The sequence below is a fragment of the Sceloporus occidentalis genome, unplaced genomic scaffold (genome assembly GCF_023333645.1).
Source record: "Sceloporus occidentalis isolate IW3139 unplaced genomic scaffold, rSceOcc1.0.p SCAF_2, whole genome shotgun sequence".
Lineage (NCBI taxonomy): Eukaryota > Metazoa > Chordata > Lepidosauria > Squamata > Phrynosomatidae > Sceloporus > Sceloporus occidentalis.
In genome coordinates, this window is record NW_028316982.1 from 73172157 (window position 1) to 73198194 (window position 26038).

Below are 26038 nucleotides of genomic sequence, written 5' to 3' on the forward strand. Positions count from 1 at the left end.
ATGCTTGCCTTTTGGAGTCTTGCACTTTTACTGAACAGTGTGGCTACAGGTGAGATATAACTGTTCCTTTTACCATAGTACTGCATGTACCACAAAGTAATATTGATTTACAAGAATGTTGATGTGGGAGATGTAGAAAAAGAGATGTTAAAGAAAGAGCATCAGGGAAACATCAGAGGAAACAAATGACCTGAGGGAGAATTGAAGCAATACCCTAAAAAGTGGAACCAGTGGAATCTGCAACAAAGTGTTGCAGTGGAGAAGACCTTCTGTTCAGTATACTTGCTAATAGCCATGCCCTTTTCTGGGATATTCAATTTCATTCCTGTGGTTTTCCATGTTTCCCAATCAACTTAAACTCAGCAAGTTGCGACTAATCATATATGGCTTCTATTTACCACTCATTTATTCATACACACAACTACAGACAAACCTCTACACAAATCTACTAGTCCTTTGAATTTTTTGCAAGCCTGTCGATTCCCCTTTCTGTGGGCAATTGGGTGTTTCAGTGGATATTTGTGTGCTATACTTTTGTTCTCATTGTTACATTTCTAAAATGTTTTTATTGTTTTAATTTAATGTTTTTTTAAAAATCTGATAGTTATTATATTTTCTTATTAAATATATTTTTAAAAATTTTTTAAACAGTTTGATCCAGGTAGTAAGCCATCTTAGGCAACATGTTGGGAGATAGACAGGATATAAATTAAATAAGTAAACAATAGATTGTGCTCTAAGAATTACCTTTGGATAATCACTTTGTAAGAATTTGGGAGAGAACTAGGTGCCAACCTAGTCTGTGGTTTACATCTAGTTACATAAATGTGACAGAACACTGATGACCATTTTTAATGGAATGGACAATATGAAATAAAGAAAATATGTGGACATTAGAGCCATCAGTGGCTACAAGGTAGGATGTCTATATCTCACCTCCATATCAAACACAGGTTATATTTGTCAGGGAGGTTGATAAATTAACTGCTGAGAAAGATGAGGGTGCACTTGTAATCACATCCTGCTGGTGGACTTCTCATAGAGAACTGACTGGCCACCATGTGAGCAGAATGATGGATTAGATAGCTCTTTGGTCTGATTCACCTTGACTGTTTCTAGGTTCTCAAAAGGAAGAGTCGATATTTAATCCTTCCACCACAGCCATTTTCTCCAGAACATTCCAAATGTGTGTCCCCAAATGGATGAAAGAAAGAAAGAGCATGTGAACACATAATCAATGGAATGTAAAGTTCAGGTTTCAATGAAGAGAAATCCCTCATTTCACCAACCAGTAATGTCCTTGTTTTCATTGATTAAATTAGAAACCTTACATTACCTTATCAGACATAAGTGTCTTTTTAGCAGAACAGAAAGTGGTGAAAGTTGAAGCTGAGGACAGATAGGCCCGTTCCGCACAGGTGTAATAATACAGACTGGGTCCGTACTAGGGTTAGAAAGGGGCGTCCCTTCCGGACACCCCAACCCTAGTACGGATCGAGTCTGTACAAAATGGCGGTGCCCGTTCCACACGGGGGCCACCATGACTATGTCACCACCACGCCGCCTCCAAACGAGGCGGCGCGGTTGTGACGTCATCACACCGCGTGAGGGCGCCTAGAGCGCCCTTTCCGCAGCGCGAGAAGGAGCGCTGAAATGGAGCTCCTTCTGTGGTTTGCATCGCTGGCGCAGCCTTTAGATTGCTGCACCAGGGACGCAAGGGAGAAAGGGGCCGAGCGGTCCCTTTCTCCTCCTCCCCACCGCCATTGGGTGTCCTTGGGGCATGAAGCCCCAAGGACACCCCTTTCCAGGCCGCGGGGAAGCGGCCTTTTGCCACTTCCCTGTGGCCTGGAAAGCGGTGGATCGGGGCCTCAGAGGCTGACGTTCTGGCAGCTGAGGCCCCGATCCGGCGGGGAAAGGGCCGGTTACAGACCGCCCCAAAGAGGCGGTCTGTAACACACCCTAGAAAGCAATCTTGGAAGTATGTGTGGAAAAGTAGGAAGTTTCTTTAATTTCTTGTCCTCAAACAATTATAAGACCTTGTATGAATAAGAAAGGCAGCCCAGTTTTGTTAAAGCAGAGAGTCATGTAATCTCAAATGGATCTTGGAATTCCAAATTTATTTTCCTCATTAGTAATGTGGGCAAATGCTAATTAAATATGCCTCACTCCTAAATAGTAGAAGAGTGTAAGGGTTCCTTTCTTCAGCTGGACTATTCAACAGCCATGTATTGGATGCAAACTGATTCTAGGACTGATCTGCCATTAATTAGAGTGAGGCAGTTGTCTTAGGAGCCACCTTCTCCTAGATGTGATGGCGGATTCTCTTTCTTTGCCAGTCTAGTTGGCTTTTGTATATGGAATAGAAAAGGGTGCCATTTCTTCACCTCAGGCAGCAAAATGTCTTATGCTAGCTCTGACTGCTGTCACAATCACAAACTATGTAAGTCAACCCAACTTTATGTTATTTTTAAGAGTTCAGGACATTCCCCCCTCATCCTATGTTTTGATCTAACTATAAATTTATCCAAAAGTGATTTAGTGTAAGTACTGCCTCCTTTGATGCCAGGGTCAAATGTACATCACATTTTTTTGCAGAGGTGTTCCCCCAAGTGTTGAAAAGACAGCTGTTTGTCACAGCATATGTTTTTTTTTCTTCCCTAAGTATCCTCGATTTGTGCTTGGTCATTTGAAAGTAAGAATAGTATGTGTCTCATGAAGCATGTATCTTAGAGGAAATATAATTGAAAAAAAGGAAAACTGCCAAAATGACTTGATTGTAGGGAATAAGCAGAATATTAAATAATGTCTTGTTATGTTGACTCAGTGTTGACCATACTTGAGCAGAGATATATAACTGGACAGCATATTAACTCTTCCATTACATTGGTCATTTGATTATTTGGTCAACATTTTTTAGGTAAAGAAGTCTGTTATGACCGTCTGGGCTGCTTTACAGATAATGTACCATATTCTGGTACTATAGAACGGCCTATTTCAAAATTACCCTGGACACCAGAGAAAATAAACACCCGCTTCCTTCTCTATACTAAAAAGAACCCTAATAACTTCCAGGTAAGACTTCTTTCCAGCTGTAAATTGCAAGGTTTCCCCATATACTGAACAGCAGGGGGGAAATGTGCTTGTATTTGAAAAGAAATACTAGTATGCATATATTCACATTCATAAGGCACTGTTTAATAAAACAAAGTATGTTTCAAATCTTATGAAATGACTTGAAGGCACAGAAAAATAGCACAGAGAGAAATAAAGCTTATTTTAAACCTTTCGCAGGAAATCACTGCAGTTAATCCAGAGACTATTGGTTATTCGAATTTTGATACCAACAAGACAACTCGTTTTATTACCCATGGTTTTGTAGATGATGGTGAAGAAAACTGGCTTTCAGACATGTGCAAGGTACAGTATAATGTAATATTCAAGAAATCGTTCTGAAATCAGTTCATATCCAGAAAGGTAACCCCGAAATTTATTGTGGGTTTTTTGTGTGTGAACGTACCTTTAATTGTGATTTTAGAACTCATTTTTCCAAGGCAAACAGACCTATATTCCCGGAAAGACTTAAAGGACACCGGATCCAATACCTTTCAGTCTAACTAGATCTGTCACACTGTACTGCTTTTAACACTCTAGTTCTTAAAAACGTGACATGCTTAAAGGGGTGCAGTAGGTTGCTGCTAAAGAATCCACAAGCCTTTATTTGTACCATTTGCACACACGCACGCACATGCATACACACACACATTATTTGCAAAACATTCAATTACTTTCTATTAGCTTACTGGTTCATTCCCCCCAAAGACGTTGACCATTCCATGGCCAATAAGCATACTCAGTTCCCAATAGGATGTTTTAGGGAATGACTCTCTTAGGTGTTCTCTCTCTCAGTACTGAGGTAGGCAAGGCAACTGCAGGAGAAGAAAGAGGTAATTTTCATGTCTGCTTCCCTAGCAAGGGCTGCACTTCTTCAATTCCTGCAAAAAAATCAGGCAAAAATGTGACACAAATGCAGTTCCATTTTCACTTCTTGTCCCCTCCTCAACTCTTACTTTTAATTAATTTAAGCAAGTTCTGGAGGCTGTGAGGTTCAGTAGTGTTTTAAGATATGTGTCTGGGGATTACCGGGGATTTTCCCACTGGGACAAAAAAAATTAAATGTAGGACCTAGGGGCTTTGAGGACTTAGGATGGCTCACATTTTCCCCATCTCACCCAAACGATTAAAAAATTATCTCTTGAAAATCTTGCATTTCTTCTGAGCATGCTCATACTCCTGTGTGAATGGGTAGTGACCTTATGCATATGTAAGGTTTAGTGCTCATTTCCAAAGATCAGTAACATAAAGAAAGCATGAAATGAGTCCTAGTGAAAATGTCTGAAGTACACTTTTGCAAATACAACTACAGTACACTTCAGTTATCAAAGTTGATATATTCCTGGGCATTAATTCTGTAACAGAAAATATGGTACTAGAGGCAGAAATAACACTGAAAGAATAGAGATAGATTCTTACTCCACAGAAAAGAAGAGCAATTCATGTTTCAGAAAACTTCTATTCAGAACTAACTACAGTGGGCCTTTACTATCCACTGGGGTTTAGTTTCAGGACCCTCATAGATACCCAAATCTGTGGATGTTGAAGACCCATTGAATAAAATGGCATAGTAAAAAGGTATATCTTATATAAAATTGCAAAAACAAGATTTGCTTTTGGAATTTATAGATTTAAAAAATATTTTCAATCAGTGGATGCTTAAATCCGTGGATAAAAAAAATCTGTGGATAAGGAGGGCTGACTGTATATGCATATGTGAAATAAAACAACTATGTTGGGTGAGCTGTATAGAAGAAAGCAAAAACATTTTGAATGTTCTAGAAATCGCTTGAAAGTTTCATCCAAAATGCATAAGGATGATTTTTTTCCTTTCCTTTCCTTTTCTTTTTCCTTTTTTTTTTTTTTTTGGCATGCATTATTTACTGCAGGCATACTGCTGCAACTCAACACCCAAATGTTGTGTTTCTCCAGGCCCCCTTCACCATTCTCCTAATGCTGATGCTGCTAAACATGTCCAACTAGACAAAGGATAAAAAGGAAAAGGGGGGAGTGTAAAATGACTTTGTAAAAAAGGAGCTACTTTATCAGAATTTTTGTCAACTGATGTATAGCTGTAATGCAAGAGATGTAAACTTTAATATATAGAGAAGGTCTAGGAATCGTGGTGGCCAAAACTGTTCTCTCAAGTTTTGTTTTTATTCTGTTTGTATCAGAGAATGTTTATGGTCGAAGATGTGAACTGCATCTGCATAGACTGGAGTAGTGGTTCTCGATGTCCCTACACCCAAGCAGCAAACAATATCCGTGTGGTGGGAGCTGAAGTGGCTTATTTTATAAATGTCCTTGTGGTAAGGGAGGTTCTAGTCACTGCATTACAGTTATTGTAAGTCTATCAGCTACTGGAAAGCTTCCAGGATAAGAAAGAATAACTTATTTGATAAAGTTTGGGGGGAACCCCACTGGAAAACATCATTTTGTCTAAGTATCATCTGTTATGGGAAAAGCTGACAGAGCAATTTTGATGTCATATGTATTGGATCAAAGAAAACAATATGATATCTGTAACAAAATCATTACTCAATCTTTATTTTAGCCAGTTGTATAATCTTTAACATTCAATTGTAAATAATATAGTCATGAAATCCATACTATAAACTCTAGGGTAGATTTCAAGTGTACATTTGCATGGCAAGTAATAGATTTGGCAAATCAATTCATTACGGGCAAAGTTATATAAAGTAAATACCAGTGATGTATTCAAGTGTTTTACTCCAACTTTCAAGTCTCTGTCTTCAATTATCAAGTTGAGTTGCAAGTCCTAGTCAAGTCTCAAGTCTCAGTGCCAACTTTAAGAGAGAGAAAAGGGGGTGAGGGTGGAATTTCAATAACTAGAAAATCAGGTAGACAAAATAGGGTAAAAAAGAAAATCATGAAGAGGAACAGTAAACCTGTTAGACAATGTGCTTGAGGTGGATGGATCCTTCTAAAGCTTTTCAAGACCTTTAGAAGTCTCCTCCAATATTCAGCAGGGACAGGCTAGATGCTGAGTAGACCTAAACTGATGCGGGTTAAATGGGCTAAAAGCATGGCCCCCCCTTTCCGAATCACTTCAGTGATTCCGATTAAGGGGGAGTCATGCTCGTTTTAAACCAGATCATATTGAATCATGATCCAGTTTAAACAGTAGTTGGAATGGAGCCAGGGAGTCAGCCCAAGGGCAGGCTTTGTATTTAGGTAGATAGGAGGAGGACTTGTCTCCGGTTCAGAAGTAACCAGAGGAAACTTCATATCCCGTGATAATGGTCTGCATCTATGATCTTTTTAAAGGGCTATATTCACACTCCCTTGTAGGATGCAGGAAACATCATAATAAGTTCAGGGTGTAGTGTCTTCCAAAGCAAAGGTCATATGGGCCTGAACAGACAGGCCAAAATAAAGCTGCTCCGGGTAACTTTGGAGGTACGCTGCTTAAATGACACACACATCTTAAGAGGGCAGAAGCAGCACCACAGCTTTGGTGCTCCGGTCCTTAGGACTGGAGCATAGCTTTGGTGTGGCTTCCAGCTTCTTAAGGTGCATGCTTCATTTAAACTGCATACCTCCAAAGTAATCCAAAGCAGCTTTATTTTGGCCTGTCTGTTCAGGCCCGGATCCATAGTTAAACATATGGGGAGGGAGTTACAAACAGGATCCAAGGAAAAGGTAACAAACCCAAAGTGACTTACCTGAGCAATCCCTACATAATCATTCCATAGGTTTTATTAAGCAGCAAAAACATCCCACCCAAAATCTTATTATATCAAGTTTGGCCATGATGAAATGAGATGCAAGCTGAATGGAAGGTAAAACACAAATATAGCTGCCAGTATATGTTGTTTTCTTTATAATTGCTCTTACCATTAGGAAGATTATGGATACTCTCCATCCAAGGTTCATTTCATTGGTCACAGTCTTGGGGCACATGCTGCTGCTGAGCTGGGGAAAAGAGTACCAGGAATTAAAAGAATAACTGGTAGGTGAACATAATGGAATGCAAATTTGATATTACATCAAGTACTGATGAAACTGAATCTTATCTAGCATGCTGTACTGATAATTTAATGTCTACTTCTATTGAAATAAGAGTGTAATGAACAGAAGATTGTAGTACATTTTGGTATGGGTAGGCATTAGCTGAAATCAGTGTATCATTTAATTCCATGTATCTGTTCCACTGAAGCTAACAGCTGGATGTAGGGCATTGTGTATACCCTAGTCATCTACAGAGTTGCATCTGAGAACCCAGCAATGTTACTCAGCCTTGTAATTTTAAGAATGGGCAAGATCTGGCAGTTATCTAAAGGGATAAACATACCACCTGTGAACAGTCCAATTTATAGTCTGGCACTGGCAGTGATGATTGTGGCTTTTGGTTCTGTTGATTAGAAGGAATTCTTTACCATGTAATCTTCAAAAAAGGTAATGAAATTCTTGGGACAGGTCAAGTGGTGCTGAATAGCTCAAATAGAAACACTATAAACTGAATGAGTCCTAGTAGTTAATCAAAACTTCAGTAGACCCATTGAATTAAGAATTGATAGATGAGTCAGCATGTAGGTAAGTCCCGTTGACTTGACAGGTTTATTCTAGTTGGAAATGATAATAGGAGTTATCCTATATTTTTCTGTAGACTTCATGTTTGATATGATGTCTACTTTCATGTGATAAATAATGTTTATATGGGTTTTCAGATTATGCTTTTAGACCATAGTTCTATTAACAGCACTTAATGGACACCTATGTACCTGATTTCCATGAGTTACCTTACATTCATTTGTAGCTTGCTCCATAGCTTTCTCTTGTCCACATGGCATTAATAGAAAATATTTTTCTTATTTATTTATGGTATTTATACCCCGCCCTTCAGTCCTAAAGGCTATCAGAGCGGCTCTCTTTGCACAGATGGCACAGTTCACATTGGAACAGTGGAAAATTTCTTATCTCTATGTACCCTTTCTAATGTCCTTGTATTGGAAACCCCCATATGTTAGGGATTAAATATACACACTACTGGGAGGCTGAGATCTTGGTTGCTTCTCTTTTCTCTATATTTGCTATCTTTTATTTGCTATTAACAGAAAAACAAAGGTCACTGACAAATCAATACATTCCAGTATTTTCGAAATATTTTCCGTTCAGATCTGATCTGTGCTGACCTTAAAAACAAAAATAAAGAAGGTGGGAAGAAGTGTGGTTGTGATACCATCCTGTCAAATCTTGTGATACAATCCTGTCAAATCTTGTTATTGAGATTTTGATGCTTCCTATGCCTGTAATCAAAAGGATCCTGCTTTCTGGTTGCAGCCTAGCATTGCTTTCTACTGAGACAAAAACAGGCAACCTGATAAATAGTCTATATATTCTTGCTTGAAAAATGTATCTTTCTTGTCAGTTTCTGTTGATGCAGCCAGGGGAAGGTGAGCTTCAGGGAAGCAACAAAGTTCAGTGAATAACACAGACAAGTGTCTGGGAGAAGTAGAGGAATCTTGCATAAATGGTAGCGTGCCAGAGCAGATGGGGAGGAAAAAGTGTCTCAAACTTGCTTTTTTGCAAAAGTGGGTCGAAACCCCGCTATTTTCACGGTCCGCTCCCAAGGTGGGCCAAATACCTATGGGAAGACTTCATGGTGTAGTGTGAAGCTGTGGGTAATTTTTCTGTTGCCTTCCCATAGTGCATGTGCAACATTGTACAAACACACAGGATCAAAGATGTGCATTTTCTGGGCCAAGCTGGACTGTCCTGGGTTCTTTTTGCTCCATTTTTTAGCCTCAGATCATGGCTTTGTTCCAGTTTCCACCTGCTTTGGAGGTGTATGTCATATAAATGCCCTACCTAGAAGCCACTTTATTTTGCCAGTCTGTTTCACCCCAGAGTTATGGGTGTTCATGTGATTCTGCACTGGCCTCAATGTGTCTGACAGGATTCCTTGCTGAGTAGAAGTGCAACACTGCTTTGATAGAAATCCTCTTGGGTATTTAATCTGTCATAATACAATAGGTGCTTGGTATCCACTGGCATTTGGTTCCAGCCCCCACCTCACTCCATGGAGATCAAAATCTATAGATGTGCAAGTCTCATTATATATGAAAAAGTAAAATGATGTCTCTTACCTAAAATGGTAAAACTAAAGTATGCTTTTTAGAATTTTTCTTTTTTGAAAAAAAATTTTTTTTCAAGCTGTGGATGGTTGAACTGATGCATGCAGAAGCCATTATATTTGGGAGAGATGTGAAGGACCCATTCAGTACCTTGCTGTGCAACACCCTTTCCTATGGCTAAATAGTGCAAGCTGGAGGATGCCTGGGCACACTTTCATGGTTAGTCAAATGGCTGTGGGGCTATATGCCCTCTAGCTGTTGCTGTGTAGCCAGGGGGAAAGGAGCAGCCTTCACAGACCTCCACCGAGTATTTTGGATGTCCAGGAGGGTAAAGCAATTGAACACCAGGCCATTGATGGTCTGGTCCTCAATCCAGATTAGTTGCTGGGGTGCATTATTGGATTGTGCAGCCAATAAAAGGGCAATATTCAAGGAGGTACTGATGTAACCTTACTCAATTTCCTTGAAAATATTTGTGCTGGCATAGCTAGAAATTTCTTATACTGGCATAAATTTTACACTCCAGTGGCAGACTGGTGCACTCCACTAGCACTCCAGTAAGAGCACTGACAGTATATGCATGTTTTGCTATTATTTCAGTTAACTGTGGTTCAGTATTGTTAGTCTACATGTCTTCATCAGTCTATCCTTATAGCTATACATTTTAAAAAAGTGTGTCTTTACAGGATTAGATCCAGCTCAACCTTATTTTGAAGGCACACCAAATGAGATCAAACTGGATAGAACTGATGCTGAATTTGTTGATGTTATTCATACAGATTCAGCTCCAACCATTCCATATATGGGTAAGTTGACTATAGTACATAATATCTAATAATAAGTATGTGATCTTTCAAATTCATCCTATGTTTATCTGGTACAAATGTTTCAGGCTTTGGAATAAGACAAGCTGTGGGACACCTTGATTTTTATCCAAATGGAGGAGAATATATGCCAGGATGTAAGAGGAATGCACTTTCACAAATAGTAGACATTGATGGTATCTGGGAAGGTATGTGTTGCAAAACTTATGCCGAAAGTGAAAATTTTCAATGGGTATTGCTATTGCAGTTGTGCCAAAGATGTAAATGGTTAGAACCAGTCACTACAAAAACCATTTATTTTCTCTGGAAGCAATAGGACCTATTTCCATGGCTGTTACTACAGGCTTTGGAAGCTATGGAAGCTATGATGCGCAGATCCTGTGTACTTGATTTGCAGAAGAGGGGTTCTAAAAATGAAAAGTATAATAGTTTGAATCTATTTTAAAATATTTTTATTTTTATTATTAGAATATAACAAAACTCAAACCGTAACAACCACAACAAAAAACAAGCTCAAAGGTTACATAAGTCATACAGTGCATGCATCCTTCCTTTACCCTCCCCCGTTATTAAAGCAACCAAACAAAATATCATCATCAACAACTACAACAAAAAACAAAGCACCAAAAAAACCCTCAAACAAAATTTAAAAAGACTTCCCTGTTAGTGATACTTAGTGCTTAAACAATAAATTCAAACTATTTTGATATAAGATCATTATTTTTCCCCACTTCTGACTTATATATTCCATAACCCAGTGATGGTGAACCTTTCACAGACCAAGTGCCCAAACTGCAACCCAGACCACACTTATTTATTCCAAAGTGCCACGTCCCTCTGGCTTTCTAGTAAGAAACTCTGGCAAACTCTGTGCTAGGGTGACAGCATGTGTGCCCACAGAGAGGGCTCTGAGTGTCACGTCTGGCACGTGTGCCATAGGTTCGCCATCACTGCCATAACCTATTCCCAACTTTGTACCAATTTCACTGATTACCTTCTTTCATAAAACACATCTCTACTAATTTCGCCAGCTAATCTTGATTTGTAGACATAAATTCTTTTTTCCAATTTCATGCATATACCATTCTGGCTGCTAATATCATATAATACTCTTGCTTTTTGTTGGCTTAATGCCTCCTATATCATACTTATTAAATAGATTTTTTGGATTCATTTGAAATTTTAAACCTAACATTTCTTCAATTTTCTAATGTATGGAGAACCAATATTTTTTGGCCTTTTTACATGTCCACCATTGATGGAATAGTGTTCCCTTTTCTTCCCTACACTTTCAGCATTTAGCATCTAGTTGTTATACATCTCTGATAATTTTTCAGGGGTCAGATACCATCTATAATGCATTTTATACACATTTTCCTTTATATTTTGTGCTAGGGAGATTTTTATTGTTTTTTCCCCAGACTTTTCCCCATATTTCAACCTCAATATTATAACCAATATTCTTAGCCCATTGTATCATAGGCGGTTTACAGATAGCCCCTTTGGGGCGGCCTGTACCCGCCCCTTTCCCTGCTGGATCAGGGCCTCAGCTGCCACAGCGGCAGCCTCTGAGGCCCCAATCTGCTGCTTTCCAGGCCGCAGGGAAGCGGCAAAAGGCCGCTTCCCCGTGGCCCAGAAAGGGGTGTCCTTGGGGCTTCATGCCCCAAAGACACCCGACAGCGGCAGGGACAAAGAGAAAGGGGCCGCTTGGCCCCTTTCTGCTTTGCATCGCTGGCGCAGCCGTCTAAAGCCTGCGCCCAGCGATGCAAAGCTGGAAGGAGCTCTGTTTCGGAGCTCCTTCCAGCACCGCAGAAAGGGAACCCCAGGCACCCTCGTGCGGCACCAGCACGTCACTTCCGCACCACTCCATTTCGAGGTGGCGCAGTTGTGACGTCCCAATGGCGGTGCCCGTGTAAAATAGGCACTGCCATTTTGTACGTACTAGGTACGTACTAGGGTTAGGGTGTCCGGAAGGGACACTCTTTCCTAACCCTAGTACATATCTGGTACGTACTTTGCGCGCGTCTGGAACGTGCCATAGAATCTTTAATAAATTAATCGTCTGTCTCCCATTTTAATAGTACTTTGTACATTTTGGACAGTACTTTTTGATTCTCATTGACTAATACTTTTTCTCATTCCATCATTTCCCCTTCCCAACCATGATTTTTAATCTCAATTTTCAGCTTCTCCCTCAATTTTCTATATAATAGCCACTGACATCCAATCCCATTTTCTATGAGTTCTTCTTCCATTATTATCCTAAATTGTTCCTTTTGGCAACTAGTTAGATCCCCAAATTTAATCCAATTGTCGTTCATGAAGTTTTCTCTTTTATAGAAAGCTTCATGTGGCGATATCCAAGTCGATATGTGTAGAGAACATATTTTCTTATATATCTTCCGTACATTAAGCAGAGCCCTTCTTATGAAGTTATTATTGGTATCCTTATTGGCTTCCTCTTTACTAAACGATAAATAGGCATGCCACCCAAATTTCAATTCCTCGCTCTTGAGATTTAATAAACTGGTACTGTGCACCCACGTTATACACTGGTGCAGCTTACGTAGCTTCCAGCATATGCTGGAAGCCTGCACCAGAAGAAGCCTTGGCGTGCCAGGAAGAGGTGATGGGGCACACACCCCATTGCGTGCCAGGGGCATAAGCCCCATTACTTCTAATGGGGCTTGACTTTACATGTTTTTCCCTTACGCGGGGGGGGGGGGGGGGGTCCGGAACAGATCCCCGCATAAAGGAAGGGTGCACTGTATTTTTTAAGGTAACCCACTCTTTTAGCCACATTAGACATGAAGCTCTATAATATAATTTTAAATTTGGTAAACCAAGACCTCCCCTCTCTTTAATATCTTGTAATATTTTCATTTTTATTTTTGGTTTCCTTCCTGACCAAATATACTTTGAATATATACTCTGGTTTTTCTTCAGATTGTATAAATCTTTTGCCTTTTACAATTTGGTCATATTCTTAACAATCATCATTGTTTTGTTTTTGTTAATTTTTAATTTTGAAACATACTCAAAGTCTAATTTATGTTTGATTAACTTTTCTAAACTTTCCTTTGGTTCTTCAAGAGACAATCTATATCCATAAAAGTAATTTCTTCTCCATAGGAACCCGGGACTTTGTGGCCTGCAACCACCTGAGGAGCTACAAGTATTATTCAGACAGCATTCTGTATCCAGATGGGTTTTTAGGTTACCCCTGTGCTGCATACAACTTATTTGAAACAGTATGTTATTTGTTTGTGCCAAGAATAACATATCATAATATTGCCTCTTAAAGAAATAAGCAGTTGAAAGTAGTGTTTTGGCTGGCTAAGTAGCCTTGGCACTATGCACATGTAAAGAAGAAATACTGTGAGTCATTCATGAGATCAGTCCTCATGTTCACATAAATTCTTTCCCCATTTCCTCTACCATTGTATGCACCATTTAATTGATAGTTTCCTCATTTGCAGCAATTGCAGTTTAAACTGCAGTTAGAGCTGAAATGGCAAACCATGGTTTCTGTTTGCTTTCCAAAACAGCATTGCATGCAAAGTTTGTATTTGCCTACCAACCCAGAACTGGACACCTTGTTTGGAAAATAATAGTTTCCAGTTGTACTTTGGGTGTAGATGCAAACTGTAGTTAGGCATTTAGGATATAACTGCAAATGATTGTTCCTACAAATCAGACTTTAATTATTAAACGGAGTATATGAAAGGAAGAATAAGCACAATGAAGCTCCATTGTGTTATGGCAAGCCACAAGAACTGACCCATTCTAAGGGACAAAGGGGAAGATACAAATGTGCAAATTGAAATTGGAAACTTGTAGCTATGGTTACTGCAATGGTAGCGTAATGCTGGGCAGATCCAGTGAGGATTGAAGACAGATTATATTAGCATTTTTTTTCCTGAAAACTGACTGTCTACTTCTTCCGATGTAAACTTACTGAGATAATATGCCATGATAATTTTCCATAAGAACAGAAAGACATGTATAGTGTAATTTTCATCTTTATGACTTGTGAAGAAATTGGAAACATTGGCCTGCTACAGACTGCCAAAATAAAGCTGCTTCGGGTCTCTATGGAGGTATGCTATTTAAATGATGCATGGGTCCTAAGAGTCCGGAAGTTGTTCCAAAGCCACACTCCATTCCTAGGCACTGGAGTGCAGCTTTGGTGCAGCTTCCGGATTCTTAGGGTGCATGCATCATTTAAACAGCATACCTCCAAAGAGACCCGAAGCAGCTTTATTTTGGCAGTCTGTAACAGGCCATTGTATCCCAAATTCTGATGCTGTTTGGGAATCTGGGAATTACAGTCCAAAAATGTCACTTTTCATAGCTTTGAGCTTTGAACATGTGCAATATGTGTTAATGATTACCTTTAAAGTTCTACATGGCTTGGGTCCAACCTATATAAGGGATCGTCTACTTCTGTACAATCCGCCCTGCACCCTCAGGTCCTCTGGGAGGAATTTATTAGAACCCATAAAAACCAGACTAATGGCAACCTCCCAGAGGATGTTCTCTGCTGCCGCTCCCAGACTATGGAACACCTTGCCAGAGGAGATGCGTCAAATAACCAGCCTAGACAGCTTCAAAAAAGCTGTCAAGACAGATCTCTTCCTGCAGGACTTCCCAGAATAGTTCAGTTTAATTTCTGTACGCTCCCTACTTTATGTAACCACTGCCTCTACTAGAAAATTGCTGTCATTTTAATAGGTTGAATTTTTAAACTGTATTGTATTTAATCCTGTTTTAAAGGGGGGGGGTCAATTTATTTATTGAGAGTATGTATTATTCCAATATATTGTAGTCATGTCAGCTGCCTTGATTGCTGCAGCAGAAAGGTGGGGTATAAGAATAAAGTTATTATTATTATTATTATTATTATTATTGTCATATAATATAGACTACTGAAGCAGGGGATACATTGATGTCTAGGGCAACCAAACTAGTTCTTGGAGATGAGGAGCATTGCATAATCAGGGTTTAAATAACAAAGGCTCTACAATGAAAGTGCAAGAGAGAAGTCCTTTCATATTACTGTGTACTTTAACTTTCATTATTGTACTACATGAATCATGAAAGAAATTCCTGCAATGATGAAAGCCATTTTTCTATGTTTGCTTTTATCAGGGCTGCTTCCCATGTCCTACAAGTGGATGCCCTAAAATGGGCCACTATGCAGATCAATATAAAGACCAAATCACCTCCTCATCAGGATTTATGAAGCTTTATTTGAATACTGCAGATGCTAAGGATTTTGCCCGTAAGTTCCCCTTTATGTGTTTAACTTATCTGCTGTAGTATACTGAAAAGAGGAATGTAACCTGTGCTGCTTCTGTCTCAGAGAAATATATGAAACAAGTTGTTTGGGATAAATATTAATGATGAAATTAGGAGACATGTTTTCTGCAATACTCCAGCATTATTGCATTTGTCAATATAAAGGAAAAGTATTTTAAAATATTATTGCTTGCATCATCAATCGGTATGAATATGTTGCAGTCTAAATCTCATTTGGTGGAAATGTAGAATTCGTATACTCATGATGGAAATGTGATAATATTGTGGGTTATTGGATAAAATAGGGTATGATATTTGGATAGGGTTATGACAGGATATTCTATCCACTTGAGATGACTGAATATCTTATTATGGCCTGTTACAGACAGCCAAAATAAAGCTGCTTCGAGTCACAGTGGAGGTATGGTGTTTCAATGATGCATGCATCCTAAGAGTCCAGAAGCCACACCAAAGCCACGCTCCAGTCCTTAGGGCTGGAGCATGGCTTTGGTGAGACTTCTGGACTCTTAGGACTCATGCATCATTGAAACACCATACCTCCACTGTGACTCAAAGCAGCTTTATTTTGGCTGTCTGTAACAGGCCTATGTTACCTAAAGGGTTATAGATGTTCCAACCATTACGACTGAGTAGAAAATCTTCAGCCCATACCTCAATCACATCAAAATGATTGTTACAGCCACTCTGTGTAGCTGACTAAAAGGGAATGGATGGCAATCCTGCACCCATTTGGCTAGGAGTAAGCCCCACTGAATGCAATGCAATGCAGTGCGGTGTACTTTTGTGAAGATATATACAGTATGAAAGGTCCGTTTACACAGCAGGTTTCTGTACATACAGATCAGAAGCAGCCCATTTTGGTATGTGTGGAATAAGTTGTGGATAATTTATCTACACTGCAGTCACATTCCTGTCTGCGTTGAAAAGAATATCAACATGTTTTAAACAAAGGGGTGGTATTTGATAATATGTTATATTATAATCCATTGCTAAACTTCACCTGGTCTAAATCCTTCACAGAACAAAAATATCTGAAATCAAAACACACAATTAAGTGAAAGTAAAGTGCATTAACCTCGAAACAGTAATAGGAAAATGCTTCACTAAAACCAAACCATTTCAATGTGTGTTGTACAGGTTGGAGATACAAATTATCAGTTACACTATCTGGAAAGAGCAGTGTCCGTGGATACATAAATATTGCTCTGTATGGAACAGGTGGGAATACAAAGCAGCACCAGATTTTTCAGTAAGTTCAGTGTCTTTGGAAAATTATAAATGTTAAATATAAGTTACTGCTTGACATTTCTACCTCTTCGAGTTTCTATTTCTGAGTCTTTTCAAGATGATTTGACAGGGCTTTTTCTTTCTTTCCTGTGTATTATTTATTTTAATTTATTTAATTTTTATCCCTCTGTTAATATGAGACCTAAAGAATCTTGCACCTTGAAGCATAAACTAAAACAATGTGATATAAAAGTATTAAAAGCATTAAACAACAAATCGATTAAAAATTATTTTAAAACACATTACATATTTCAGAAAAACTCCTCCATTATACATCTTTCTACTCCAACCAATTAAAGGGCTGAAGGCCTGTTTAAATAAACCTTTGCTTGCGCATGAAAACAGAGTAGAGAAGGAGCCAGCTAGGAGGGAGGGAGGGAGATTCAAAAGCTAGGAGCAGCCACTGAGAAGACTCTCTCCTTTGTCCCCATAAGATGAACTGTTAACGGTGGTGGCATGAAAAGAAAACCTCTTCCAACAGCATAAAACTCAGGCAGGCTCATAAGGTGGTCATTTATTTCATAGAATTATAGAGTTGGAAGAGACCTCAAGGGCCATCCTGTGCAACCCCCTGCAGTACTATTTTTTGCCCTTGCAGTCAACTATTCATTTCGTCCAGCCTGTAACATGTTTTAGAGATGTAATGCAGATTTAGTAGCAGGTATATATTAAATTATTTTTTAAATATTTCTGTACTAAAACATTTTCCTCCTAACTGAATTTAAAATGTTGGCTCTATACCAAGGGAGAGAAAACTGCTGAAACAGCTAGCCCAAGACATTTTGCTGTCTGAGCTGGAGCAGAAAAAGATGTGATATTACATAGAATTACCAAATTTAGTTTGACACCTGAGACAGAATATCCCACTAGCAACTTTACCTCGCTAACAATCTGATGCTTTATTATGTCCAAGAGTAGTTCTTGCCCAAGTTTCAGGCCTGGCTATGGAACAGAAACTGCTTGGGTCGCCTTGGTGGATGACCTATGCAGGAAAACTGAACAGGAAAGTGTGTCCCTGTTGGTTCTACTGGACCTCTCAGCGGCTTTTGATATCATAAACCATGGTATCTTTCTGAGTCACCTCTCTGGGATGGGGCTTGGAGGTACTTACCGTAGCTCCATTCTTTCTTGGAGGAGCATTCTCAGAAGGTGGTGCTGGGGGATTCTTGTTTGACTCCTTGGCCATTGGCCTATGGGGTCTCTCAGCGTTTAGTCCTGTCTCCTATGGTTTTTAACATCTACATGAAACCACTAGGAGAGGTTGTCCACAGTTTTGGAGTAAGGTGTCGCCTGTGTGCTGATGATACTCAGCTCCATCACTCCTTTCCACCTAACTCCAAGGAAACTGTTCCTGTCCTAAACCAGTGTTTGACTACTGTAATGTATACAAAAAAAGCTGCCAAGCTGCTCCTAAATTTTGCCGCCCTAGGTGGCTGCCTTGTTCGCCTATACTGATGAGCCGGCTCCATCCCTGCAATCCTTTTAGTGGCAGATAAATACATTCTTATTTTTTTAATTGTTTTTATTAGTTTTTAAACATGTGAATTAAAAAAAATTATCAATCACTCCAAATAACACATATCACATAAAATACATGACAATATCACGAATAATAAATATATTAACAAAAACAGATTTCTCACATTCTCCATTTGTTACTTCCAAACTATCAAACTAGCTCTTATATCTATCTCATATACTTTCAAACATCTGTTAGTTAATGCATATTTGTTGTTCAACTTATACTAATCTCAGTGCGCTCGTTATTTAGTCCATCAGACCTCATCTAAGTCAGATAAATAATACAAAATTGCCTTAAATAAAATAAAATAAACATCGCTGGAGTTTGTATCACTTCTCTTATTTCTGGTTCACAACTGTTATAGCTTTTTGGATAAACCACAATAACTCCAATTAATCTATATCTGTCCCCAGTGTTGCCTTATTTCCCCAACATTTCTGGAGATATACTATTAAGTTATTCCAATCTTCTTTGTACAGATTTTAGGGTTTGTTCCTAATTCCTCTTGATAGTTTATCTAGTTCCATTATGTCCTTTAATTTGAATATCCAATCTTCATTGGAAGGTATTTCTTTTGATTTCCACCTTTGGGCGTATACTATTCTTGCAGCTGACAACATATAAAATAATATTTTACCATGCTTTTTTTCTAGAGATTGTTCTACTATATTCAATAAAAAGATTTCAGGTGAGAGCTTAAGAGATATAGATATAACTTTGTTAATCTAAAAAAAATCAATTTCCAAAACTGCTTCACTTTCTCACATGTCCACCACATATGGTACAGTGAGCCCCGTTCTTTCTCACATTTCTAGCAAACATTGCTAGAATTATTATACATTTTGCTTATTTTTTTTCTGGGGTTAAATAACAACGGAAAAAAATCTTGTAGTAATTTTCTTTAATGTTTTGACTACAAGTATAATTCAATCTTTTTTTCCAGGTATATTCCCACTGATCTAATTCAATTGCAAAACCAAAGTTCTGGGACCATCTAATCATATTTTCTTTAATAATCTCTTGCTCCGTGTCAACCTTTAAAATACAACTATACAATCTTGCTAATGGAGATTTCTTATTCGACATTATCTCTTGCTCTAAGTCTGATTCAGAATTCCCAATACCGTATTGCTTATTGTTCATAAGAAAACACTCTCTTAGCTGCCTGTAAAAAAACCATGTAATCTCATAGTTCTGCTTAATCAGTTCCTGACAAGTTCTTATCTTATAGCTCATGCCCTCTAGATGGGTTGGATCCTTGTAGGTAAGCCAATTTGTGCCCTTTTTTGGATTATATTTAAAAATACCCAAAGGGGAATTCTAATACAGACCAACTTTTTATATTTCTTCCTCACTCTCATTAATGAGTACCTTACAAAGTGATTATTACAGTCTTGATTTGCTTTAATCTTATCATAAAACAGATAAGCGTGCCAGCCAAATCTCAGGTTCATGCTTTCCAGATTCAGAAGATCTTCATCTTTTAGAGTAAGCCAATCTTTTATCCAAATCAAGCTTGCTTCTTCATAATACAACCTGAGATTTTGCATGGCAAGCCCGCCTCTCTCCTTTGCATCTTAAAAGTACATCATTCTTATTCTCGGCTTCCTCACCTTCCAAACAAATTTTGAAATCCTTTTTTGCCATTCTTTTTAATAATTGGAATTGTCTGAAATAGGAAAAGAGATTTTAGCAAGATATTCATTTTTAGCACAGCGATCCTACTCAACAATGATAGATTCATTTTTTTCCCCAATTCTCTAGGTCCTTTTTCATGTTATTCCATAATTTGTTGTAGTTGTTAACAAAAAGATCTGATTTCTTATCTCTAATCGTAATACCTACACATTTTATTTTTTTGCTTAGACTAAATCCAGTGATTGATTCCAATTCTTTTTTCTCAAATATATTTTTAGTTATTATTGCTGTTTTATCCTTATATATTTTCAGTCCTGAGATAGATTCAAAATTCTTAAATTCTTTTACTAATTCTCGAGCATCATGGATGGGATCACTAAGCATTACTAATAAATCATCGGCAAAGGCCCCTGTTTTATGTTCGGTTCCTTTAACTTTTATCCTCTTAATATTAGAATTATTCCTTAAATTCTGGAGTAAAACTTCCATGATTAGTACAAAGAGTAAGGGTGACAAGGGGCATCCTTGTCTTGTACCTTTACAAATATTTATCAAGTCAGTTCTCTTGCCATTTATATTTACTCTAGCATATTGTTTCTGATATATAGCTTTCACCCATTCCAAAAATTATTCCCCACTCCCAGCTCTTCCATAACACAGAATAACAGTTTCCAAGATACATTATCGAAAGCTTTCTCAATATCAAAAAAGAAAGCTGCCATTTTCTTATCTATATGAACTTTGTGGAATTCATCCAAATCTAAATAATGTCTGATATTATCTTTAATGTATCTTTTAGGGATAAATCCTCTTTGGTCTTTATGTATCAGTGACGTTATTATTTTTTTCATTCTTTCAGAGAGAATACTTGCGAATAATTTATAGTCATTATTTAACAGGGAAATAGGTCTGAAATTCTTGACTTCTGTTAAATCCCTGTCTTCTTTAGGAATCACTGAGATTACCGCTTCCTTCCAAGTTGGGGGAAAATTATCTTGATGTAAGTTATTCAATTCTCTCAGGGGTTGGATTAATTCTTGTTGGAATGTTTTGTAGTACAATGAAGAGAAACCATCTGGGCCTGGGGCACTATTTGCAGAGGGGCTTGTAGTCAGGGGCTTTCGCTTGCGGCTTGGCTCTCACGGCTCCCTCTTCTCCTTTCGGACTCCCTCTGAAGTTTGCATTCCGGTTCCCTGCAGAGGGGAGTCTTCTAGAGGCGGGAATTGAGCCTCTGTGAGGAACCCTCGAACCCCCCTATGGCAAGGGGGTTTGACACTGAGTTTGGTGGTAGAATTTGTAAACTGCCAACCCAGGGTAAATGCCTCAAAATGAGAGGTTTCAGTGGAGCTGCGCAAAAACCTTCCTCACGCCTCCATTCGCCGGCTGGAAGTCCCGATAAAGACATTCTTATGCTGTGAAGCCTTTTCAAGCTGATAAGGGTTGGGACTTAAATGTTGTGCATTTTAAATTTTAAGGTTTGTATTTTTAACATGTTAAATTTTAATTCAAAACTGTTTTAACTTTTTAAAATGTTTATTTTTAAAAAAAATTATAGTTATACATTTTAATGTTGTACTGTTTTAAACAGTATTGTTTTTAAATTTGCTGTTAGCTGCTTTGAGTCTCTATGTTGAGAGAAAGGTGGGACATAAGAAAAGAAAATAATAATAGTAATAATAACCTTCAACACAACCCAAAATCCCCAGCTAACACAAACTGAAATTGACTTCCCACTTTCCCAACTTAAGAATGTTAACACTCAGTATATATATCTTCTCAAAAATACTAAATTTTTCATTCTATTTCTGACCTAAAAAAAGAAACGAAATGAAACTGCCCTTTTCAGCTCTGGGCAAAAAGAAATGGTTACAACATCTTCTAGCTTGTGTGTTCTTCATTAATACCTTTGTCCCTCTTGATGCCTGACAACACCCTTTCGACCACACTTTCATGTTGCTTGGGGCACAGGTCCTAGTTTTCATTTGTGAAAATTTGAAGGGTATGCAATATTGATGACTATCACATGTCTATTTTTCTCCAAGGGGGAAGCTCCAGCCAGGCAGTACACATACCATTTTTACTGATTTAGAAATCAATCCAGGAACAGTAACTAAAGTTAAATTCCTTTGGAACAATGATGTCATAAACCCAACCTTCCCCAGACTGGGAGCTGCAAAAATTCTAGTGCAAGATGGAGAACATGGACATGTGTATGTATAACTTATTTCATTAAGAAAAGGGAACCTCTTCACGTATATCATATTCTTTCTTTCCAAGGGGGAAGCTCCAACCTGCTGAGAGTTATACCAAGCTAATTGATGTAGAACATAATGTTGGAAAGGTTACTAAGGTTAAGTTTCTTTGGAACAACAATATCATAAATCCAACTTTGCCTAAACTGGGAGCAGCAAAGATTACAGTACAAGATGGAGAAGATGGGAATGTGTATGTATAATTTTGGTTTTTGTTAAAAAGAGAGAGACAGAGAGTACCAACCACTTATTTATTAAATAGATTCAGGTATTTTGGTTCGCTACGTTGGGGGGGGGGGGGGAGAGACATTTTTGCTTTTTCATGGAAAGATACTAATTAGTAGTGTGTTGTCAGTGCAATATAAATGCTTTTTTAAAACCCTCATTAATATATTAGCAGAGCAATCCACCCAGTGAACGAAGGGGAGATATGCAGGTTAAGAAATTGTTTTCTCCAAAGCCATGCTGGGCTTGTAAAGCATAATGGGAGGATCAGAACAAGGAAGAGAGGGACAGCACTTTTCTTCCTCTTCCTCTCCTTTTTTGTAACATTCTCTTTACTTTTACAAATAATCTCCATGCCATTTTTTAAAAAAATAAGAGATATTGCCATTTCCAGAGCTAGTTACATTTTTCCCCACCTTCATGTCCGTGTCAAAGAATGGAAGAGCAGTGACTGGAGCCAGTGGCTGGAATCCTGTTGGTGACAGATATCCAAGTAACCCCAGGTTATGAGAACATTGTCTTTTGTTGAATATTGTGAATGAAGTTTTAAATACCTTGAGTAGTCCTGTAAATTGGGTTGAGCAGCTTCAGAGATTCTGGGTCAATTTTTCACTAACTCAAACCTACCATCATCAGCTCCTCCAAGTGAAACTATACACACATACACACACACACACACACACACACACACAATGATATACTGTTGTTTTGCTTTGTTGCTATAGCAAAATATGAAGGGGCATGCCTTGTTTTAGAAGAGCAGCATGACTTTGGAGGCTTTTGGAGATGTCTGACTCTTTCATTTTTTAAACACATACACTTTAAGGTGACTAAGGGATTCTGGGCACTGCAAAAACAGCCTTCAAAGCTGAAGGACCCATGGACTACATGATAACCATACCTAATATAAACTCAAGCCTTATCTGGATCAATTTCAGACATCTTCACAGAATATCCCCAACTGTCAGTTCTGGAGTTCTGGCAATAGTGAGGCAGTCACTTCCAGTTTTGGAGAAGTTTGTGTGGGATTAGAAAGGATGAGGAACAGGCCAAAAATGCCTGGAAAATGTTGCTTTCCATTTAATGGCCAGAATGTGGAAATGTCTTATTTTGGGTGACTGTGGGTTAAGCTCACTGAGTCATTTTACAGTGGATCCATTGCGATCACTGGGACAATGTACTCATGGCTAATTTAAGCAATGATTTCTGTGGGTGTACTGTTTGACTGACAGTCTGGATCCATTCTAGTGCACTCCTAGGCATGCCAGTTTGTCACCAAGTCTTGCTGAGCTCGGTAGGAGACATGCCAAGTAAGTGGGCGTATGTAGGATAGCAGGCAAAGAGATTTCTTTGGGAGGTCATCTTAAATGATTTTTTTTCATACTGTTGGAGGCAGTTGATGAATGAAATTAATCAACAAATTATTTAAAATAGTGATTAAAATCACAGACTAAATATGAAAAAAGGCCAGAATCCTGTTGGTGTACTATACCAGTGTAATTATACCAGCATAGGCAGTGGCAGCACGACGAAAAAGACAGTGAGTGAGAAATGTACCAAGGCCCTGGAGAAATAGGCTGCCTGAAGCCACCAGATTTTGTTTGTTTTCCCTTGCCAATGCAAGGAACCAACTCTGGAATAGATAATGCAACTTCTAGTATAGTGTGGCAAGAGGGTTCTGGTCAAACTAAGCTTACAAGATGTATTATTTTCTGGCCATATACAGTACACAAATTAAACACCTCTTTAAATTGGAATGGAATAGTTTTAATACATGTAAACTAATATATGTGATCTTTTGAAATTCTCAGGTACAATTTTTGTGGCAGTGACACTGTGAGAGAAGATGTTCTTCAAACGTTGACACCATGCTAATATGCATAAAAGGCAAGGATCTTTATTCAAATCTTAATTAAAAAGTGAGTTTCTGGCACCTGTGGTCAGTATCAAATCTGTTATTATGAAGGAACAAGCAATTTGTAAAAAAAAAAGAAAAAAGAAAAAAAAGAAAAAAGAACAGCAGCAATTCATTTAGCACGAAGGGCTTAGATATTTACATATTAGCTATATTGTTCAGTAGCAGTAAAATATAGGAGGATATGAGTAAGTATAGATCCATTCCAATCTCATGGGAACATGTGTGTAACAAATTCATTAGAGCAGCACAAATTCTTGTACACAAAATGAAATTGCTAGTATCCTGTTCGCGGCATAGACATGTCTAAGTTCCCCTTAAAACAGATATATTGGCCTGTTACAGACAGGCCAAAATAAAGCTGCTTCGAGTCACTTTGGAGGTATGGTATTTCAATGATGCATGCGTCCTAAGAGTCCAAAAGCCGCACCAAAGCCACACTCTGGTCCTAAGGACTGGAGTGCAGCTTTGGTGTGGCTTTTGGACTCTTAGGACTCATGCATCATTGAAATACCATACCTCCAAAGTGACTCGAAGCAGCTTTATTTTGGCCTGTCTGTAACAGGCCATAGTATTTTTGAGGGCTCTGTTGAGGTTAGTATTGTCTTCCTCCATCTGCAGTGTCAAGAACTCCTTCTGGACCTACTATACAGCCTGTGAAGGCCTGCTGGTTGCATGTCCGTTTCAGGCCTTGTGGGGGGTGGGGGACAAGATTGTTGCCAGATCTGAAGTGATTACAGCAGAACTGAGACCTCTAGAAGACCCCAGCTAACCTCAACATTTCACATCTATGGGGACTTCTCCATACTTCTCTCTCATGTATGGGTTTCAAGTGGGCTTCAGATGCTGTACAGTAAGTTGTGGGAGGTTGCCTATGGCTGAGCCCAGCATCAGTCTGCATGTGGAACTACTACACAAGGCTGAGCCATATAGGTTTGCAGCCATGGCATTTATCTCATCAGTTTTCTACATGGACATGAAGAGGGCATCATTATCAACTAGGAGAGCTGTGTATGGAGCACCAGCTCTCAAAACAACAGCCACTGCCTTGCTAGTCTGTGCTAGCAGTACAGTTACAACAATCCAGGGATGTAAATCTTCAATTATTTCAGAGAGGGATAGTTTTCTCCCTAATGTAGGACAAAAAAAATATTCCTCTGTAGTATTCTCCCCATATTCAAACATCATGAAGTGTTGTGCACAAGTTGTTCTGCTGAGAAAAACATGTTTTCTTGTGCAAACCCTAGCTTTTTTCTGGGGGCAGGGGGGTGTTGCACAAAAACCATATTTTTTGCTGCATAATAATCCCTACACAACACTTGAATACCAGGAAAACACAGTGTAAAATTCTTATTGGTCTATCCTTCCTGATGGGGGTTTTAAATTGCCAGAAAACCCATTTTTCTCACTGGGAACAAATAATTGTGACTATACCCTACTACAATTCAAATCAGGCATATGGAGTTATGCATCACTAATTGCTTTCAAATGGACATGGGAAATATGTTGAGCAGATGGACAATGTCTTTATTCAAATATAGCTTGATATGCACATTTACCAGCATTAAATAATTTCATATAGAATGCACATTTGAATTCACCCCTTCATCTGCATTATACCTTAGTCAGTCACTTTCTGGGGCAGTTGCTCTCAGCATTGTTTATATCAGTACATTGTTGTGAAGATAAAGTAGGGAGAAGGTAGGCCACATATGCTGCCTTGAGTTCATTGGAGGAAAGGTGAGGGATAAATATGACTGAATGACTGATAGAAATAAATACAACAGGTGTAAGAAATCTGGAGTGCAAGGGCCACACACAAATAAAGTTTCATGCAGAACTTT

The 26038-nt window shown here is 38.6% G+C and overlaps 1 protein-coding gene across 1 annotated transcript; it reads left to right on the forward strand.

The window, feature by feature from the left end:
* Window positions 1-24206, forward strand: LOC149318535 (inactive pancreatic lipase-related protein 1-like). Its single transcript, XM_089507810.1, has 12 exons — window positions 1-49; window positions 2918-3072; window positions 3292-3417; window positions 5286-5420; window positions 6976-7084; window positions 9896-10015; window positions 10102-10221; window positions 13166-13284; window positions 15185-15317; window positions 16493-16604; window positions 21845-22012; window positions 24091-24206. Exons 1-12 carry the CDS (start codon window positions 1-3, stop codon window positions 24152-24154), a joined length of 1410 nt encoding a protein of 469 aa, XP_089363936.1. The 3' UTR covers window positions 24155-24206.
* Window positions 24207-26038: the final 1832 nt, after the last annotated feature.